Source organism: Hippoglossus stenolepis, chromosome 4 (assembly GCF_022539355.2).
Source record: "Hippoglossus stenolepis isolate QCI-W04-F060 chromosome 4, HSTE1.2, whole genome shotgun sequence".
Taxonomy (NCBI): domain Eukaryota; kingdom Metazoa; phylum Chordata; class Actinopteri; order Pleuronectiformes; family Pleuronectidae; genus Hippoglossus; species Hippoglossus stenolepis.
The window spans coordinates 20,302,202-20,321,216 of record NC_061486.1 but is presented as its reverse complement, the minus strand read 5'-3'; the positions used below and the strand labels follow the sequence as shown (position 1 = coordinate 20,321,216).

At 41.0% G+C, this 19,015-nt stretch overlaps 1 protein-coding gene across 2 annotated transcripts; it reads left to right on the top strand.

The window, feature by feature from the left end:
* Nucleotides 1-1,802: 1,802 nt before the first annotated feature.
* On the top strand, nt 1,803-17,693 carry wsb1 (WD repeat and SOCS box containing 1). Of its 2 annotated transcripts, XM_035154225.1 has the most exons (10): nt 1,803-1,936; nt 3,446-3,614; nt 4,404-4,460; nt 6,493-6,776; nt 8,451-8,582; nt 9,428-9,528; nt 11,782-11,954; nt 12,428-12,541; nt 13,642-13,749; nt 15,450-17,693. In XM_035154225.1, exons 1-10 carry the CDS (start codon nt 1,897-1,899, stop codon nt 15,610-15,612), a joined length of 1,341 nt encoding a protein of 446 aa, XP_035010116.1. In that variant the 5' UTR covers nt 1,803-1,896; the 3' UTR covers nt 15,613-17,693. The 2 variants fall into 2 exon arrangements, with proteins under 2 accessions (XP_035010116.1, XP_035010117.1); XM_035154226.1 differs by lacking the exon at nt 4,404-4,460.
* The last annotated feature ends 1,322 nt before the right edge of the window (nt 17,694-19,015 follow it).

Here is a 19,015-nt window from a genome sequence, read left to right as displayed (position 1 = left end):
ATTTCACCTCTCATCCAAGAGGCGTTTCAGTTCTAACTGACTATTGGGGGGGTTTCATGTATTCAACTTCTGCGGCTCATCACTATCAGGTGGCCTATGGCACCATATCAGCCACCTATACAATGCTGTCCCTAGTTCTCTACCCAGACAGCTTAATACACACACACACACACACACACACACACACACACCAGTAGTCTCTGTACACATGTAGAACTCCTGCAGATACCATGACCTAGAATCATCAGAGAAAGAGGGACACTGCTACTGCATTCGAAATTTCCATGAAGTTAAATCCAATATTTTCGAACATAACCAACAAAAACTGGACATTATAAGCTTCAGTAAGGTAGAATTTATCACATAAACTGGATAGGAACCTTCCATGAAAGGGTATGCTGAGCCTGATCCAGATGGAAAAAACAGTGTTATGATGACGGTGAATGTGAATTCAAAACCTCCTTTGTTGCTGAGCTTGACACCTTGGTAAGAAAAACATACTGGAAATCAGTGCCAGGACTGTGGAGAGATTACATGTCTTTCCTTCTATTGACACCTCTGTTTGTCACTCACTGAGAAGGGAAATCAATATACAATGCTTATACAAAGGGACTTTTCAGCCTGCAGCAATAAGACAAATCTGGTGCATACAGAATCTCTGTCAGGAAGTGGAAACCAGTGCAAATTGTCAACAATCGTCAGTCACAGCCTCCTTCTGTCAGCCAGGTCACCTGACCACATTCAGCCGGATCTATGGTCACATTTTCTTGTGGCTGTGTGATTGCAAATAGAGCCTGGGCCACATATGAAGGCCTACTGTTCTGCTGCAGTTTCACCATGAATGAAGGGTATTATTATCTGTCATTGCCCTACACTACCGACTTGTCTGTGTCCAACAGAAGTAGGGGAATTATTATTATCCAGTTTATGCCGCAGGAGGAAGTGAAGACGGCAGGCAATGAGACCAGTTTTACATTAAGCGTGTTTTTAGATAGCAAATTGATTTAATTTGCAGTGACAAATACAGTTTTAAAAACACTGCTATATTTAATGTCACCGTTGTGTTTTAGAAAAAAAAAATCACTGTATCATTCATCATTCACTAGACTTGGCCCATGTCATCATAACTCCTTTAAAACCAGATTTTATTGCTTACCAAAATGTTTGATAAAATAAAAAACAAATGTCAAGTGATACGGTTTTATAATTTGTTATTAGCTATCAAATATTTGCGTTGGCTGAAAAACTCAGGCAGCAGTATTGTGAGTATGCACTACAACACAATTTCAACTAAAATGATAACAGCAACAAACATTTGTGGGGATTTGTCACTTGTAAAGTTTTAGGTTTATCGTTGGATTGAAGTGTTGAAATGCTCCGCCAGCTGGTGGCAGTAATGCACCGTTTTGTTGTTTGTTGTCAAAATAAAGAAAAAAATGATGAAAAAAAACAAAACAACAACGGGGGGAGGTGTTTTAATAGTATTACCATGGCAACTGTGCTGACGTAGAGGGGGCAATCCCTCCCACTGTGTTATGGTCACCTCCTCCTCTATTTTCAGTCAGAAGCCATTTGTTTCCCCCGTGATCGTCCTCACGCCTCCAAACCAAACAGTGTCACTGGGATTCTGAACCGTGAGAGTGTCAACACCGAGCAGCTGAGCGGCAGATTCCAACAGGAAACTGCAATAAAGTCTTCTGTGGAGGGAGTAGCGGCTAAATAAACGACGACTGTAGTTTCCATCCGGGACGTCGCGCTCGGCGGAGGAATTCGGCCGGATTTCGCAGACATCGGAAGAGGAGAAACCACCGTCTCAATCCGCCCCGGTTGATTATTTCCTCCCGATTATCTTTGTTTTCTCGGCCGTGCTTGGATTTTTCTCCTGCGCTCATTTAGATGGCAAGCTTTCCAGACTCTGTAAACGAAAAAGAAATAGGTAAGTAGGCGCGCTGCGTGTGGGTTGTGCCTGAGGTAGTCCCGGGAGGAGCGTGGCAGCGCTCACGTCACACGGTTTACACGTTAGCACGTCTCCAACGGTCTAATAGGAAGTATGTTGTTATTTTAACGAGCTGAAACACGTTAGCCCAACACGTCAGCTAGCTTAAAGTGTCTCTCAGTACAGTACACAGTGTTGGGCGGAAGTGGTTAAGCTGCTATCATATCTATACAATAAAGTGTAGCTAACCTATATTATATTATTATTGTTTTACATCATGTTTAGTGTACGTTGAGAACACTTACGCCCGTTCAGGACTCTAAACACTGCGTAGGAGACGCTCCGGAGCAGCGGCCACTGTTCACCGAGCCTCGGGGGCGACTTGAGATCCGTATTTATGTCTGAAGCGGAATGTGGGTTAAATGCAGGTCTAGCGCCGTCCTGGTTGAATCAAACTATGAACTCCAGCCGGCATAAAACATTCTAGTCTGGACTATCGGTTCATTTTGTGCAACTCTTCGTGCTTTTTCATGCATTGATGTTGATAAATGCTGTTTGCTGTGGCGGGGCTGCCGATGCAGACGGAGCTTCCCTCCCCCACACACCAGCAGCAGATGATTCATATCCTCCCCGAGCACAAACACCGAGGCGTACGTGCGTGTGTGCACGATCACCGTGCTTCTTCGTCAGTGTAGTATTTGAACACATCGTTTTTCCTTTTTTTTGTCAGAATGTGTAACTTTAGCCAGTTGCAGAACCACAAACTTTGATTTGTATGTAACTCTAAGTCAACCTCATGGGGTTTTATATTTACCTTCACACTAGTGTGCTTACAAAGATAAGTCGACTCATTCTTCCCCAGTTTTTACATTTACCTATCCCTCTGCAGAATGCATGGTTTGGGTGTATTACTCTTTATTAAACTGTTATAAGCAATGAAATAACGTGTTGTTTAAAAAATGGTTCAAATTTGGATTTTCTTTTTTAAATGTGTCAAAGTAACCTGGTCATATTTTCCCCCCTGGTGATAACATCTGCTTCCTGTATTTTATGTACAGTTGTGAAATTGTAGGCATTAGTCCATCAGTTGAGTTTCCGTAAACTATAAGAATTAAAAGGGAAGTGTTCTCAGATCTGACGGCCTCATACTACTGGGCTCTGGGAAGTTTAATGTCTATTCATTCAGAGCTCAAACATGGATAAAGCATGTGAAGTATATATATTTGATTATTATTCCTTCAAAAATCTTGCACACTATCGTTTCAATCAATTATATTACAGCACATTTAACTTATTTATCTTGTTGTCATCGTGTATCTAGCTCCCCACCCACTGTTTCTGTACAAATGATTTGGTTAACACTTAAGCCAATCAGATGCCTGCATCAGAGTGAGGATGTTACTTTTGGATGATTGGAATTCCTGTGGGTGGGCCTGAGTAAACAGAGCGGCTATAAAGAGTTAATAAGTGATCCTATAGCTGAAGTAACCTTGTTGTTCTTTTTTCCAGGTAAGGCTAAGTTCATCGCTGAACTCCTGGTGCCTGTTGCTCCCTTCGACCAGAAGTCTGGGCGTGAGGCTTGGACAGTAGCCTTTGCACCCAATGGTTCCTACCTCGCTTGGTCTCAGGGGCGTCGGATTGTCAGGCTCATTCCCTGGGCAAAATGCCTGAAGAGCTTGTAAGTGTTGATACTTGGTTGCACTCAGTCACTACAACTGCCTTAACAAGGCAACCATGTTTATTCCAATACAGAAACAATAATAACAGTAAAACAGAGATCATTAAATGTTCTAGGACAGTATTTACTGTAAACAAAAAATACTTCTTAACCATCCAAATGTGTGAGCAAACTTTGTAAAGATATCAGAAAACCTTTGTCTTGATCACAAGCATGCATGAGGTTTTATTCATAATTTGTGAAAACAAGAGAAGCCCTCGTAATCCAGGGGTTAAAATGGACCATGAGCTGCAAGGTTCCTTGAATTCCAGCATGTTACTCGTGTTGACTGTTATTCCCCATCTCTCTCCCCGGACCTCCTGTCATATTTCTACCGTTGACATGGTAGTAAAGGCATATAATGCACCGAAAATAGTTCACCCATAACCTAGTTTCACCTGTTTTTAACCCATTTTCACGAGTCATTGCTTCTTAAAATCTGGAACGCCATGCTATCTATCGAGCAGCAACGTGTTGGCTTGTTTGTTTTAGTGTTGACAAGCAGAGGCATAACAAGGAGTCCTATTGGTATGAGACCTCTGTATAAACGGTTTGTTAAAAACTACAGTGACCAGCTGTTTCAGAAAATCACTATGCTTTATAGCATATACTGTATTTGTGAGACATTTTTAAAGGTACACTATGCAAAATTTGTCGTTTGCTGTTTGTAAAAGCACCATTCAAATAGGCTTGGAACGCAGTCAATCCAATAAATATAATGAAAAAAAACGTTTTTTGATTGTTTTGCAGCGGTTACGTTCTAGAGTACGAAGAAAAAGCTGCACTTCAGCACAACCCTGCGGGAAGGTGCCGTTTTTCTGGATTTTCTGTGAATGTAGCTGGCGTGCACACTTCTTCCTGTTTGCTGTGGCACCTGCTCTGTATGTTTTTGTTTTGCTCAGCCAGCCCTCGCCCAAACAGACATGCAGACCTATGTTTCATGTCACAGGCCGTCAGAAATGCTGATGTAACCTGATCACTCCTTTGGAGTCCCTTCCGTGTGCTCCATGCCCTGTTATTGGCTGGAGGACTCACACCCACTGCCCAAAGGTTGCTGCTTAGAAATGTCACAAACACAGCAAAATAACATACCGGTAGAGGGCAGGGAGTCTGCAGATAAATACACCCCCACACACTTCTAATGGGTTATTAGTGATGGCGAAGAGTGATCGTTTTTGTATGGGTAAATTAATGGTTTATTTCCTAAGTAGGAACCAATGGGCTTGGAGCTGAGAGCCACAGACAAGGAGTAGTGAAGTCAAGCATTATAGACCTACAAACTAATACGATGTTTGATTTTTCATATATATATATATATATATATGTGTGTAGATAGAGAGAGAGTTTTTTGGGCATTAAGATTAATCTAGAATAACATTGACACACTCTCACAGAGCCACTGAACAAAAGCCGACTTTATGGCTTCTGTTTAACTTGTAGTGACAAAAGGCATTTACAAGCTAAATCCAGCCCGTTGCATTTGAGTTCGTTGCGACATTCACACAGACTAACTCCACTTCGTCAAACTCAAGGGTACTCGTCTGCAGTTTAGTGATAAATCACTAGAATTATGTAAAGCAGCAAATTCACCTGAGATTAACATGCACCTGAATTCCATGTCATTGGTTTAATGCCACTTGTTGACCTGTTGTTCTAGAAATATGTTCACACACATTACCCACACTTTGATAAAGCATACTTTCATGTGTGCATATTAGAAAGGACAAATCTAATATTAGTCTGAATACATGTTCACTTTATTTTGTGCCTGCCAACATTTCCAAATCAAAAAGATATGGAAAAAATAAAGATTTGTTGAAATACAGAAATCATGAGTGGAGAGGAGCAGGAGTATGATTCCACTGGCTGCTTTGCAGTACAATTTTATTGCTACAAATTGAGTTACGTTTTATCTTTTGTGGCTGTTAAGGCAGCGGAAAGCCCAGGAAAGCCCCAAATCCTTAGTTGTACTGCTTTATATAACATCATGTTATAATTTGCTCTCTCGTTGAATGTTAACAGATGAGAATATATATATTTTTTTGTGGCTAATCTATGTGCCAGTAGAACTTTCCAGCAGCTTATTTGTCCCCAGAATCCCACCTAATGCAGGAATGAACACAAAGAGCTGCTCCACAGTGCCAAGGACACGTGGCTTGCTTTATCACCTCTCTTTCTGCTAAACAGGCTCTTTTTCCAGTCAATCAGGCCTTGTGACTCTCATATTGAAATTGTTTGTAGAACAAGTACTTTTTGTTCCCAAACAGCATGCTGGTTAGCGGCTTCTTTCCCGCAGTGCACCAAAAACAAAATACCAAACATTGCAGCTGTTAAACCACATTTAAGATTTAAGCATAGTCGAGCTGTGAGGACATGGATTTTTACTCCAGCTACACAGCAGGGGATAGCCAGACTGCTGTGGTCCTGCTTGTAGCTCAGCGCCAACCTGCAAATGTCTTCCACACACTGTGCCAGTTAGGCTCAATTGCAAATGGTCAGTCATGGCTGAGAAAACCAACACAGGCCCAGGGAGAACATGCCATCTCTTCATAGAAAGTCCCAACAAGCCAGCTGGTTCAAACTCAGAATCTCCTTGCTGTGAGGCAACAGCGCCGTGTCATGTTTGTTCACTCACTGCTGATACAAACCAAACTGTTCCCACTGTTGCTTCTTCACATTCAAACTCCCCTTTGAAGATATTAAAAATGAAATGTGCAATACACACTTAGTCATTGGAACTTAACTGGCGCTGCTACACCTGAACAAAAGCAGGCCTAATTAACCAAATATGCCCACTGACCACCTCTTGTATATTTTTCTCCACTCTCTGTTGTCACAGTTCAGCTAGCCAGTCTGGAGTGGACACCAATGCCTCGAGCCCGCGGCGTTTATCCTGTCAGAGCAGTGACGGAGGCCAGCTCATCCCAGCGTCCGGTGAGCCATGCGAGCACACCATCGACTGCGGTGACATTGTCTGGGGCATGGCTTTCGGTTCCTCTGTGCCAGAGAAGCAGAGTCGCTGTGTAAACATCGAGTGGCACCGCTTCAAGTTCGGCCAGGACCAGCTGCTACTGGCAACAGGCCTCAACAATGGTCGCATCAAGATCTGGGATGTTTACACTGGTGAGAACACATTATAGTTATTAGAAGTAGTTAAGCCTTAACTACCTCTTCTCCTTCATCTGTTGAAAATCAGACTGTGATTAATTAAATTGAGAAAACCTTAATTCTCTGTCAGCTCATACAGTAGCCCATTATCACTGCCCTTCAACACTTTGCCTGGAAATGCAATGATTAAATACAGTTCTTCTTTGCTGTAATCTATCTACATATATTGTATATTGGTGGAATAGGTTTTCAATTTTTTGGGCGTTTTCACTTGTTTCAGATTGTGATAAATTCAAGTCAACCAAAATGCATCTCTGTAACCTACTTGTGTGTGTGTGTGTGTGTGTGTGTTCAATCCACTTATTGGTCAGCTACACTTCATTGGCTTTGTTGCATCCCGGAATGCAACTCACGCCTTTTTATCAGCTTCTCCACATTTCTGCCTAGTACAAGAATGAGGTTTGCATTTGAAAACTAGAGAAAACACGTACCTCTGCCAAAGCTAACACTCTATCTCGCCATGTTAAAATAATGAAAACAAAATTCTGTATCAGCTCATGCACCTGGATTTCCTCCAAAATGTAACAAGTTCTTCATTTGCTCATGCACCACTCCTCAACAAGATTTCATGGAAAGTAGGTCAGTTTCTCCCTCCTCCTTTGTGGAGGTAACACAATGAAAAACAAAGTTGTGGAGAACAGAAACCAGTAGTAACATTATGATAAGCACACTGTGAGTAGATATGAAGGGAATCTCATCATTAGTAGGTTTAGTGAAAACAGGTTTCCACCAGAGCAGTCACTTTTTATTTTAAAATTAAACTTTCATTCAAACAGGGGGAAATGATTATTTGAACCACCTTTTGCACCAAGGCCTTACCTATCTTTAAACTCGAGTAAAAACTAAATGTGGAGGAGGATACAAGCAAGCAAAGTGTGATTGAAGAATAAAGCATCTGAGGAGCAGTGTGTGGATTTATTTATAACACAGAACAAATTTATAAATAAAGATAAAGCTGCTTTTTAATGTATGAAAAGCAACTGCCATACTCTATAGCCAGAACAATTCTGATCTCACCTGCTTATCTGCCACCAAAGTGAGGCAGGGGAGGCACCAGAAATGAGTGGATCAACTCTGGAGCCTCGTTGAAACCCCTACTGTTCACCACACTGATAGTCAGGACTCTTTCCAGAAGCTCTTTAAAGGCCATTACCAATAACTCAGCGTGATTCATATACACAGTAATGTGCTCGAACACATGCTATCACATGATATCGCTCCAGTGTAGGCACAGTGTTGTACTCAGAGTTGATCCTGGGATTATGTTTTATGTGTTCAGTAGACATAAAAGTTGTGTTTGTCATTGCACTCGTGCTCTTTGAGAATGTATCTGTATTTTCAGTGGTATGAGAAGACTTTAATCAAAGATCAGGTGGTTTCATTTGTGTTTTTTTGCCTTTTAGTTTTCTCTTGACCTCAGAATTGGAAGATTTGAGGGTTTTTTCTGTCAACAATATATTCCAGATATTTTCATTCCAGTGGGTCTCTGTATAGACTAGACCTGCTGTACATGAGAACTGCTCTGAATAATTGGTTCTATATAAATCAAATGGACTTAAAATGACTTGTAGTTGCAGTGAGAGATAAGTTCTTCACTAATCCTCTGTTTGTTGTAATGGCTTGTTGCAGGAAAACTGTTGCTGAATCTGATGGACCATACTGATGTAGTGCGAGACTTGACCTTTGCTCCTGATGGCAGCCTCATGCTGGTCTCTGCATCCAGAGATAAGACCCTGCGTGTATGGGACCTCAAAGATGATGGTATGAAGATGACCTGTCCTTGTAGAAACCTTTTATATTCATCATTCTCAGCTGTAATGATACAGGGCCAGGCTTTAAATGCAGAGAACAGTCCAGCTAATGCCCAATCTATTTCAGTATGTAAATGTCTGTGGAGAAATCAAGTGACACACAGATACTGTGGGAGACCTTCATCTGCTGTATGGTCTGTGTGAACACACTTCATACCTTAATCTCTTCCATTAATTGTTAACAAGTAAGTTAAAATTAGTTAAATGCTGCTTTTTTTTTTTCTTACTGTCAAAAGGTTTAATGAATAGACCAAAACCAACACTTCTTACTAAGTAACAGTAAATGTATATTAATCTGCTGCTAAAAAATATTTACAACAAATACATTTCCTCTTATCTAAACAAATTTTATAGACCACAAGAAAATGTGGAAATGAAAAATAGAATAAATCAAAACTCTGACTTATTTGCGAAGGTTTCCTTCATTTAAGTATAATCAGAATTATGTTAATAAGAAACTTAATTTATATTGCACCTTTTTTAAAAACAGTTACAAGGTGCTTTACAAGTTAAAGATGAAAGATTTAAGGCAAACAATATTAAACTATTAAAAGCAAATTGAAAATCACAGCATTGGGGCACAGCTGCAAAAATAAAATGTGTTACAGATGAGAAAAGAGTTAAAACAAGATCAAATAAAACTTTGTTCAATTATTAAAATAGTCGGTAGGTTCAATAATAAAGGTGCACACCACATTTCTACAGCATCAAAAGAATGATCCATTATGTGTGGTTTGTGACAGCTATGTAGCTTTGAGAGTAAAAGACGTTGTGCACTGCTTCATTGTCTTGCAGGTAACATGGCAAAGGTTTTGCGGGGGCATCAGAGCTGGGTGTACTGCAGCGCCTTCACCCCAGACTCCTCCATCTTGTGCTCAGTTGGCGCCGGCAAAGCAGTACGTATACTAGTTCCTTTTTATTTACTTCAATGGGTTTTCTAGCTAATCTTGTTTGCAGTTGCTTGTGTTCAGTTATGCTTGATCAACCTACAAGTTAAAACACTCCTCATCTGCCCTGTCCTCCCATTCCCACCACAGAACAAACTGTGCTTGGTGTCTTTATAAGTTGAGCTAACTGCACCTAGATTCTGTTTGGTTTTTGTTTGCATTGGGGGAAAAAAAGGATTTTGGTGTTCAGAAGTTTGCATGCAGAGCAGACCACTGTTTTCACTATTGCTATTTACCATACATACATTATAGCCCTTAAGGCCTATATGTTTCTGGATAATGATTCTACAGGCTGGCCACCATTCATTCACCTTATCTACAGTGTTGCAGCTCTACATTTACATAGTGGTAATGGTAGACATAGTGGTAGCTTTGATAGGTTTTGTGTGTCCCTACAGTGTGTGTCTTGCTCTCCCTGTCACAGGTGGGGGCAGAGCTCAGTGTGTGATTGGTTTTGAAAGGACCGCCGCGCTGACATTTTGAGCAGCCGGTGTAAACCGGGGACGCACAGTGCGCAATGCCCAAAGGCCTGGCCAGGGGCAGCCTGGCACCTGACCAGCAAGGTCACTCTGTACGTAGGTGCTGCTCCGTGTCTGTCTTCCTCTGCTGTTGCAGTTCCTTTGTTTATTTTATTAATTTCAGTTGAAAACTCTCATTAAACTGGTGCTTAAATTATCCCCTCTATTCCACCTCAATCCCCACCTCTCCCCCAAACCTTCCTTCACACTCCCCCCACCTCATCTTTAAATAGCACCATCAACCATCTGCACATACTAGATTCTCTTCTGTTATGAGGATTTCTGTTACTGTCACTTTAAATGTTTCCTTTGTGACATTGTACTGCTGTCAGTGGCAAGTTAGATAAAACAGTTCAGCCACAAGAGTTTAACAACCAACCTGCCAGCTCCCCCCTTTGTTACGCAGCACTCACACAAATACGCGTTGCTTTAATGCTTGATGGTTACCATGTCTAATACTTGGTGCCGGTGCATTCGCCATAATAACCACAGCCAATCAGTTTCCCACTTGGGACACAACATGATCCATGCAGTGCTAAAGGGAAGCACATTGGAAATGAACTCAACTCTACAACCAGATGAGCACACAGCAGGCTCACTTTCTCTCCAGGATCTTTCTGTTGCTTGATGTCAGGCAGGAGCTTTATTTGCATCCATTTGGTTTGATTGGCTGATGCCTGCTCTGCATCTTGAAAAGTTGAGCTTTTCTTAACTTCTACCCCAAACAACTCAATGTGAAGCTGTGCAACCACAGTGTAGTTTGGCACCGCATTCTGTCACCACATTCAAACTGAGTGAGCAGGGTTTCCAAAGCGGTCGTGTGAGTGCTCCGTAGGTGTTAGCCAGCAGCTGCCATTGCTTTCTAAATGTTGTCTGCAGGTTTCATTTAACTGTTAATATAAAGAAATAATTATGAAACCAGTTCTTTGTGCCTTTGCAGAGCACTTGTGCCCACACATGTCAGCTTTTCCCTTGAAACTTCTTTAAGAACAAATCTAAAAAAAAACAGCTGATAAATGTGGTAACTTGTCTATCGACAGGAATTCAAGAGGAAAAATATGTTAATACTAAAATTCAGACCATGGCTGACTGTTAAAAGCAAAAGTCTTCCAGAGATTATCCCCTTTCTCCCAGTCTGTGTGTGTATGAATGTGTGCACTTTGCCAGAGGTATCAACCCTTTGGCCATAAAATATTCTTTTCTCTTGCAGTATCTGTCTCTCTTCCTAGGCTTCTGCCGGAGGTGCGAGCCTCTTGTAAACACTGAACTAAAACTCTGAAAGGGGAAACCAGTGGAGTAAAATTATGTTACCATAAGTTACTGCTTGTTTTATTTTCTCTTTGTCTAGAATCTTTTTTTTACATAATAGAAGTGTTTATTTAGTATGTTTAATAACACTTAAGTGTTGATGTAGTTTAATGTTGGATTACTAATAATAATTGTCAGTGTAGGTGAAGTGCTGCATCTTGACGTAACATGTGCTCTTGTTTGTTTGGTCTTTCTTAATGTTACAAAGCTTTCACATGACACTGAGCACCTTAATTTAATTCTGTTTTGATTCCTGTTGCATAATTTAATTTCTAAATATTTTATGTGAGGATAGTAATACTAACTCTAACATAGCTCACCTGTACTGTTTCCATATCATTCCATAGGCTATAACAGTCCCCTCTTCACATTGCAGGTGTTTCTATGGAACATGGATAAGTACACGTTGATCCGGAAGCTGGAGGGGCACCACAATGACGTGGTGTCCTGTGACTTTTCACCAGATGGGGCACTGTTGGCCACTGCCTCTCATGACACCAGGGTCATTGTATGGGACCACCACAAGGGCACCATCCTGCTGGAACTTGGGTAAGACAAAGGCAGAAGGTGTCATAACCATACAAATCCATTTACCAGTTATTAGAACTTCAGCATCTTTACTTAAAGTCTGTTTAAAAAGCTTGAAATACCTTTCAGGCCGAAATATTGTTTATTTTTTATATTTTTATAGTTTGTTCTGTTAGGTCACATGAGTCACAAGGGGAATTTGGAGGATAATGGTAAATGCTAAAACTGTGTAAATTGGGTCATAAAGTTGATGTATTGTCCATTAAACAGCAATAAACAGTAATTGTCTATCATTGCTAACATTAGCTGCTGGTCATACAACAAATAATGCTTTAATTAATTGAGCTGTACTGAATGGAACAAGTTCACTGCTTCATTTCAACTGAATAAAAGTTTGCGTTTCATTCATCAAGTCATACACACATTGACACATCGACTTTTTTTTTTTTTACATATGTCACTGTTATTGAACCCTTACTCTCATCCTTCTCCAGCCATCTCTTCCCTCCTCCATCACCCATTTTTGCTGGAGGGTCAAATGACCGCTGGGTTCGCAGCGTGAGCTTCTGTCCTGACGGTCGCCACATCGCCAGTATCACCGATGACAGGTAAGACACTAACATACATCTCAGTGTCCACTTCTGTGTTTCATTGACTTTAGTGGTGGATCTCTGAGTTGACTTTTAATACCTTTCCTTATCACTTTTATAGCAACTTTTACGTTTAAAATGAAATGGTTAGCATGTCAGTACTTTCAATATAAAACCTCAAAATTCATTATCATTTTACGATGCCTCAGTGTGAAGACTACTGTTGGCCTCTATGGGGTCCAAAAGCAGGGCTATTTCAGCAGGCGCAGATAATCAAGAACAAACCTCTATATTTCAAAGCATTGAACTCCTGAAAGGTGACTTAAGTATAAGCCCTGACAAACCCATGTGTTCATCCGAGTTCCTCTCATGAGGATGTTTGTTCACTGAAGCTGTTTTTTTCCACAAGCCTATTAGTGCACGCGGACAGATAATGTAAACAGCAGAGCGCAGCAGAAAAGTTCCACTGTTTGCTGCAGCTTGTTTTTAAGTCCTGCTGGAGTCATGAGTCTTAATGGGGCTGGAGAGCACAGAGCTCCTGTATGTCGGTCTGTGTTGACGGGTCACATGCCTGTCACAGGGTAGCTACTAATCACTCTGGCCACTGGCTGGCCAAGCGTTGAACTGGTTGTGGAAAATATGTCAATTAAAGCAGCAGCAGGAAGCTCCACGTAATGGTGGCTGTGGGGGAAAACAGAGAGTGCAGCTTTCCTACTGAAGTTTTTTAGAGAAACACAGCCAGTTATAACGGATTGATCAGCAGTGTAATGTATTTATTTTACATTCTGCAAAGATGCAGTATACTGTAAGTCATGCGAATGATTAGAAAAGTGACTTTGTGTTCCCTCCACAGAAAGATAAACATGTATTTCTATGGAATTTAAGATGTGCTTAGAGGAAATGTATCTTTTAATCTGAGTGTTGTTTTTTTATCAGTAGATAGCTCAAAATAAGGGGGCTGCTGCGTGCAGACAGAAAGCAAAGCAAAGTTTTCACTTCTCCACGTATACAGCATTATAATAGTCTAGACAGACATGAATGTAAACTGCTACTTGGCTGGTTGGCGGACGCGTACAACCACATGACTGTAACTCTAGTTTTCTGTGTTTGTGGCACAGACTGGTTCGTTTCTGGAGCATCGAGGAAAGGGCACCTCAGGCCATCGCGCCTCTCACTAATGGCCTCTGCTGTGCCTTCTCTCCTGAAGGAAGTGTCCTTTCGGCTGGGTAAGACACCGACACATGTTCAGACACACACTATCCTAAACACACAGCTCACATTACAGAACATCAGCCACACCTTATTGACTTTTACCTTTTTGATAAAGGAGCCAAAGGAGCCATGTTTTATCTCAGCTCATGGTGCCAATTTGCAGGACATGCACATTCTGAGATAGATTTAGTTTAGTTGGAAAATTTCCACGGAACTCCCTGTGTGCTTGTAATGCACTCTCGCAGTCTTAATGAGGAGGATCTGAGATACAATTATATAATAAAACTGAGAACAACCCAGTGCAATAATGTTAAATGATTCACTGTGTCATCTGATAGGATAGTATTATTTAGAACATTTTAATGATTTTTGATCTCATGTATAATTACAAAAAACAGGTTAGATAGACTTGATTGAAAATAGAGGTCACAAAGTACAACCTGAATCAAAAACAAGTCAGTTTACCTGTGATCACTGACAAAAAATTGATTACATTATATATAAGATAATACGGGACCTGTGATCAGCTCAGCTTTCTCAGTTTTGGCCTGGGTTGTGTCTAATGCAACATGACTCCACATGGTGAGTAATAGACGTAAACGTCAAAGATTTGAGGAGGGTACACAAGCATTATAGACAGAACACAGGCTGAGACACAGCTGAAGCAGAGGTTGGGATGTACAGGAGGAAACATGCTGCCAAAATCAGAGAACTGTGATGGTCCTGGTAAAATGACACCACACACAGTTCACTATTTACACAACCTTGCACTGAAAAACAGAGGAGTGAGTGTTTTTGCACCGGCAGGGGGATTATCTGTTTCAGTAAACGATTAGAACGTGACCGACACTGTATGAACCTCCTCTACCTCTACAGACAATGTCCAAGAAGAAATCAGAAAAAATGGTGTGATAAAAGCTTGTCAAAGAACATTGAAAAAGGCCTGATGCAGGTGAATTCTGAGAGCAAAATGAGGTAGTCTGGATCAGATAAGGTCTGCACAGTGCTGACAGTATAACATGCAGGAAGGAGTGAGCTGATATGGTGGTTCACAAGCACAAAGGTGTGTGTATATACTGTAGATAACACTATAAATACAAGTTTGTAAACTCGAAACTGATTGTAAAGAGTTTTGGCAGGGCAATATATCACACTTTTTAACTGTATTACTGGAAATGTGATGACTACAACCTGTCCAAGTGTGTCCCCTGAGTTGAATTCTATAAAGCACCTCTGGAGTTGAGGGATACAAAATATACAAAACAAACAATGGTCTCACTAATGGAGGGTGTTACTGTCCAACCAGCAGCTGGTTCTTTAATATTGACCTGTCATAGTTTAGACTAAATTTTTTGAGTCTAAAAGAATACAGTTTTTCCACCTCTTACCTGGCAAACAATTCTCTATCCTCTCTGACCTAATTACCTCCAAACTCCCACACACACCAGTGGAGCCACTACCATGATCCCCCCTCCCCCCTCCCCCCTAGCCCACTCAGTCCACTGAGGGCCGCCCTTCACCCTCCACGCTTTTAGTCCTCCATGGCAACGGCATGTGTGTCTTATATTCAGCCATCAGATTTGATTTGTGTGTGTTAATGAACAATCGGCTGTTCTTGATCACAGAGGATCATACTCCCTCTTCAGGTAACTGAACCAGTTCAGAGCTGGTATTATGGGATATTTCGTCACCATTCTGTTTTCTGTTGTTGCAGGACTCATGATGGAAGCGTGCACTTCTGGGAGTCTCCTCGTAGCATTGCCAGTCTGCAGCACATCTGCAGGATGGCTCTCCGCCGGGTGATGACCACCCAGCAGGTGGAGACCCTGGCCATTCCGACTCCGCTCTGCGACTACCTGACGTACAAAGTCATCTAACCCCCACCCACCACCCCAGCACCAGCTGACCCAACTGCACATGCCGCAGCAGGGATATGCTGAAAAACCAATGAATTCCGACACAAACAGTTTTCCATAGAACCTTGTTGAACTAATGGATGTGATCAGGACAGGTGGGAAAGGATACAACACTTTTGAAACCCTAGAGACACATCCTCAACTCAACCCCACACCAAATCCACTCACAGCTGAATATAGTTTTGTGTCGTACATATTTATTTTTGTAAATGGTTTTTTAAAAATATACGTGTGCTGGGGTCATCACACCATCCGTACCTGTAAGGTTAAGTTATTTCTAAGGCCATCATAGCAGTGTGGTACCTGTAAGTGTTCAGCTCCTCTGACTCTACCAAGTTCTCATAACGCATCATCAGTTTCCTCTGTCCTGAAATAGCTGTTGCACTTAAAGTGAGAAGCTTTGCAGTGGTGCTTGCTCTTACTGTCAGGTCTCCTGTTGGCGAGTGGGTGAGCTAAAGGGAAGAGAAACACTGGGTGTTTAACGGATGCAGGGTTTTGAAAGTTGATTCTCATTATCTGAAGTGATCATCGGTTATCGTTATCTCTTAAGATTTAAATATTTGTCTGAGACAGTATTTACACCATCGTGGCAGTTATCACTGAAACCTAGATTTCTAATGTGACTAAGCAGTAGTTCTTTATATCCTATACAGTTTTAGCATTTGCCAGATGTATCAGCCATTAATGACTCATTTCTGCATTTTGGCCACATCGGAAACTGGCAGGGTCAGAATTCTTGATCTGGGTAAGGATATTTCCATTTATGTGGACTGCGGTGACTGTGGTGGTAATGCACCGAGAAAGGAATGTATTCACCGTGTTTGTCAGGCCTATCGGATGCACACGTGGTGACAAAGGCTGAATGTAAACAGACAAAAACTCCACAGGGTACATTTAGAATCCTGCACTCATAATATTTACCACCAAACCAACAATCGGCTCAACCCTGACATGATGCAGGTGCAGCTCACCCACGGTGTCACCCAAAAAACAGAAAACACTTCCCAAACTGGCAACAGAATGCTTGAATTTACTCTCCTGCCCTGTGGGGCAGTAAAAAACCTTGGTTGAGGATTTCACACTAAAGCTGAGCACCTCTGATGCTTAAGTGCTATATATAGTTGAGCTTGTAAAAAACCCTGTATACAAATTTCCATGTGATATGTATGTATGTATGTATGTATATACAAAATTGTATCATGTCCATATACAAATCAGTTTTTTCACTTTATTTTGTCATTTAGTTATTCTGTTGAATATTTGTATTTTTGTATTTTGTTCTCCTTTTAAATGTGAAATGTCAGCAAAACTACACGTCTTACAGCCCATCAGGGTGTTACTACATTGCGTTGCTTACATTACCCTTTTGTGCATGTCACTTTTAGACTGGTGGTCACATTGTTATTGGACCCTGTCACATTTTCTTTTCTATATGCAGAAAAACCCTGAAAGTATTCAATAGCAACCAACCAATCAGCTGCCAGCCGCGGCCATCTGCTGTTAAATACCTTCATGGTCGCTGAAATATATGCACAGGATCATTTGCAATGACTTTTATTTGTATTTTTTTTAAGATGCAGCATTTTTGGTATGTTTGATTTTTTTTCAGTTTGTGTGTCAGTGAGCGGAGGTGGGAAGAAGGGAAAGTGAGCGCTAACCGTGGCCTCTCTGTGTTTCTGTAGGATGGTGGCTACTGAACAGCTGTCAATCATTCTTGGCAATAAGTTCTCTGACAGCGACTGCTAAAGCCAAAGGTTCCTTTTCAGATAGTGTGTATGTGTGTGTGTGTAAATGGTTGTTTTTATAATTTCCGGCTGAGGGTGTCTCTCAGAGGGTGCTTGGTTATAAAGCTTAAGAGGGGTGTACATGGTAAGAGTTTGTATAACTGCAAACATTGTGATTGGAAAAACACAGTTCTGCCTCAGTGAGATGTACTATGAAGGGGTAAATATATCATATATATATATGAATGTATTTAGGTCCTGCATTTTTTGGGGTGTGTGTGTGTGTGTAGTTTCAATAAAGGCCTTTCGACAAAACAATGGTGGTGGTTTATTTCATTGAGTGTCTGCACAAAATATCAGAAACATTTGAACATAATAAGCAACAAATGAAGCTCAGCGTAAATGCAGTCAGGAAGACTTTGCCCCCATTCAATCAATCTCAAATCTCTCACTCTCTCTACACTTAGTGTGACTCACTTTTGAAACCAGCTGGAAGAGCACAGACACAAGTGTTCAAACTTTGGAACAGTAAATATTAGTTTACTTCATTGTGTCCATGTAGTTATGGTCTGACTCATAATTGGGCTCCAGGGGATTCAAGCATTCAGAAACACCCTGATATCATGTTTCAGTTACTCAGAACTCAGTGGAGTCTCATGATCATAACTCATACCACGTCGCCCAGTTTTTATACAATATATTATTGTGTGCATTACATAATGGGTAAAGAGATGGAGTGGAACACTGAAAGTCAATATTAACATCGTCTTATTTAGCCTGTTTGACTTTGGTAATAGGAATAAGGCACAGCAGTTGGAAACAACATTGAATGATTTCAAATGCGTATCTCACTAATCCTTCATCTTATCAGCTTCATAGTTGGCACGTCTGTCTTAGTGGCCCAGGAAAGTGCAGTGTCATTTGGTGTGCGATTTGGACTCTTTGTATGTTCAATATTAATAAAAAAATATTATAAACAGGTTACCAGGGCTTTGTAGCAGTCAATGCAGAGATTATTTTGATAATTTTTATTTCACCATATCGGACTGAGACACTGACACAAACACACAGCCCAAGTTCTGATCTTTGTTTTGAAAGTAAAAGCACAACGTTCGTTTTGTTTCTGCAATGCTTCATATTGAGCTGAATTACAGAGTTCTTATTCAGAAGATTGTCAATTATTAAACAGACCTCAGAATATATATATATATATAAACTACACATGTGAACAGTAATATAGAAAATTCAGTTTCATTTTATGAAAAACATTGACTCTAAAATCATCCCAATGAGTCAAACGACCTCAGTCTGCCCACAAAACACATGAGACCAATGTGATGTGAACCATCCATCAAACTCCCTGTAAGACACAGCAAACGAGCCAAGCCTGAAATAGTGAAACATTACTGGGATCAGACTCAGATTGTGGATTGAGTGGAAGAGAAGGATGGTTTGTTTATGTATAGTCGTATGGCATCAGCATACCAAGAGAGTTTATGGCAATACGACTGTGTTTCAATATCATACAAAATGTTGAGGTGGTGTTTTCGGGTGGATGCTTTATGCTACATAGTCTCTGCATGTTTTGCTCTGCGAATGTTTCCCTTTAATGACTCCAGTCTGCTCACCCTGTGAGTGAG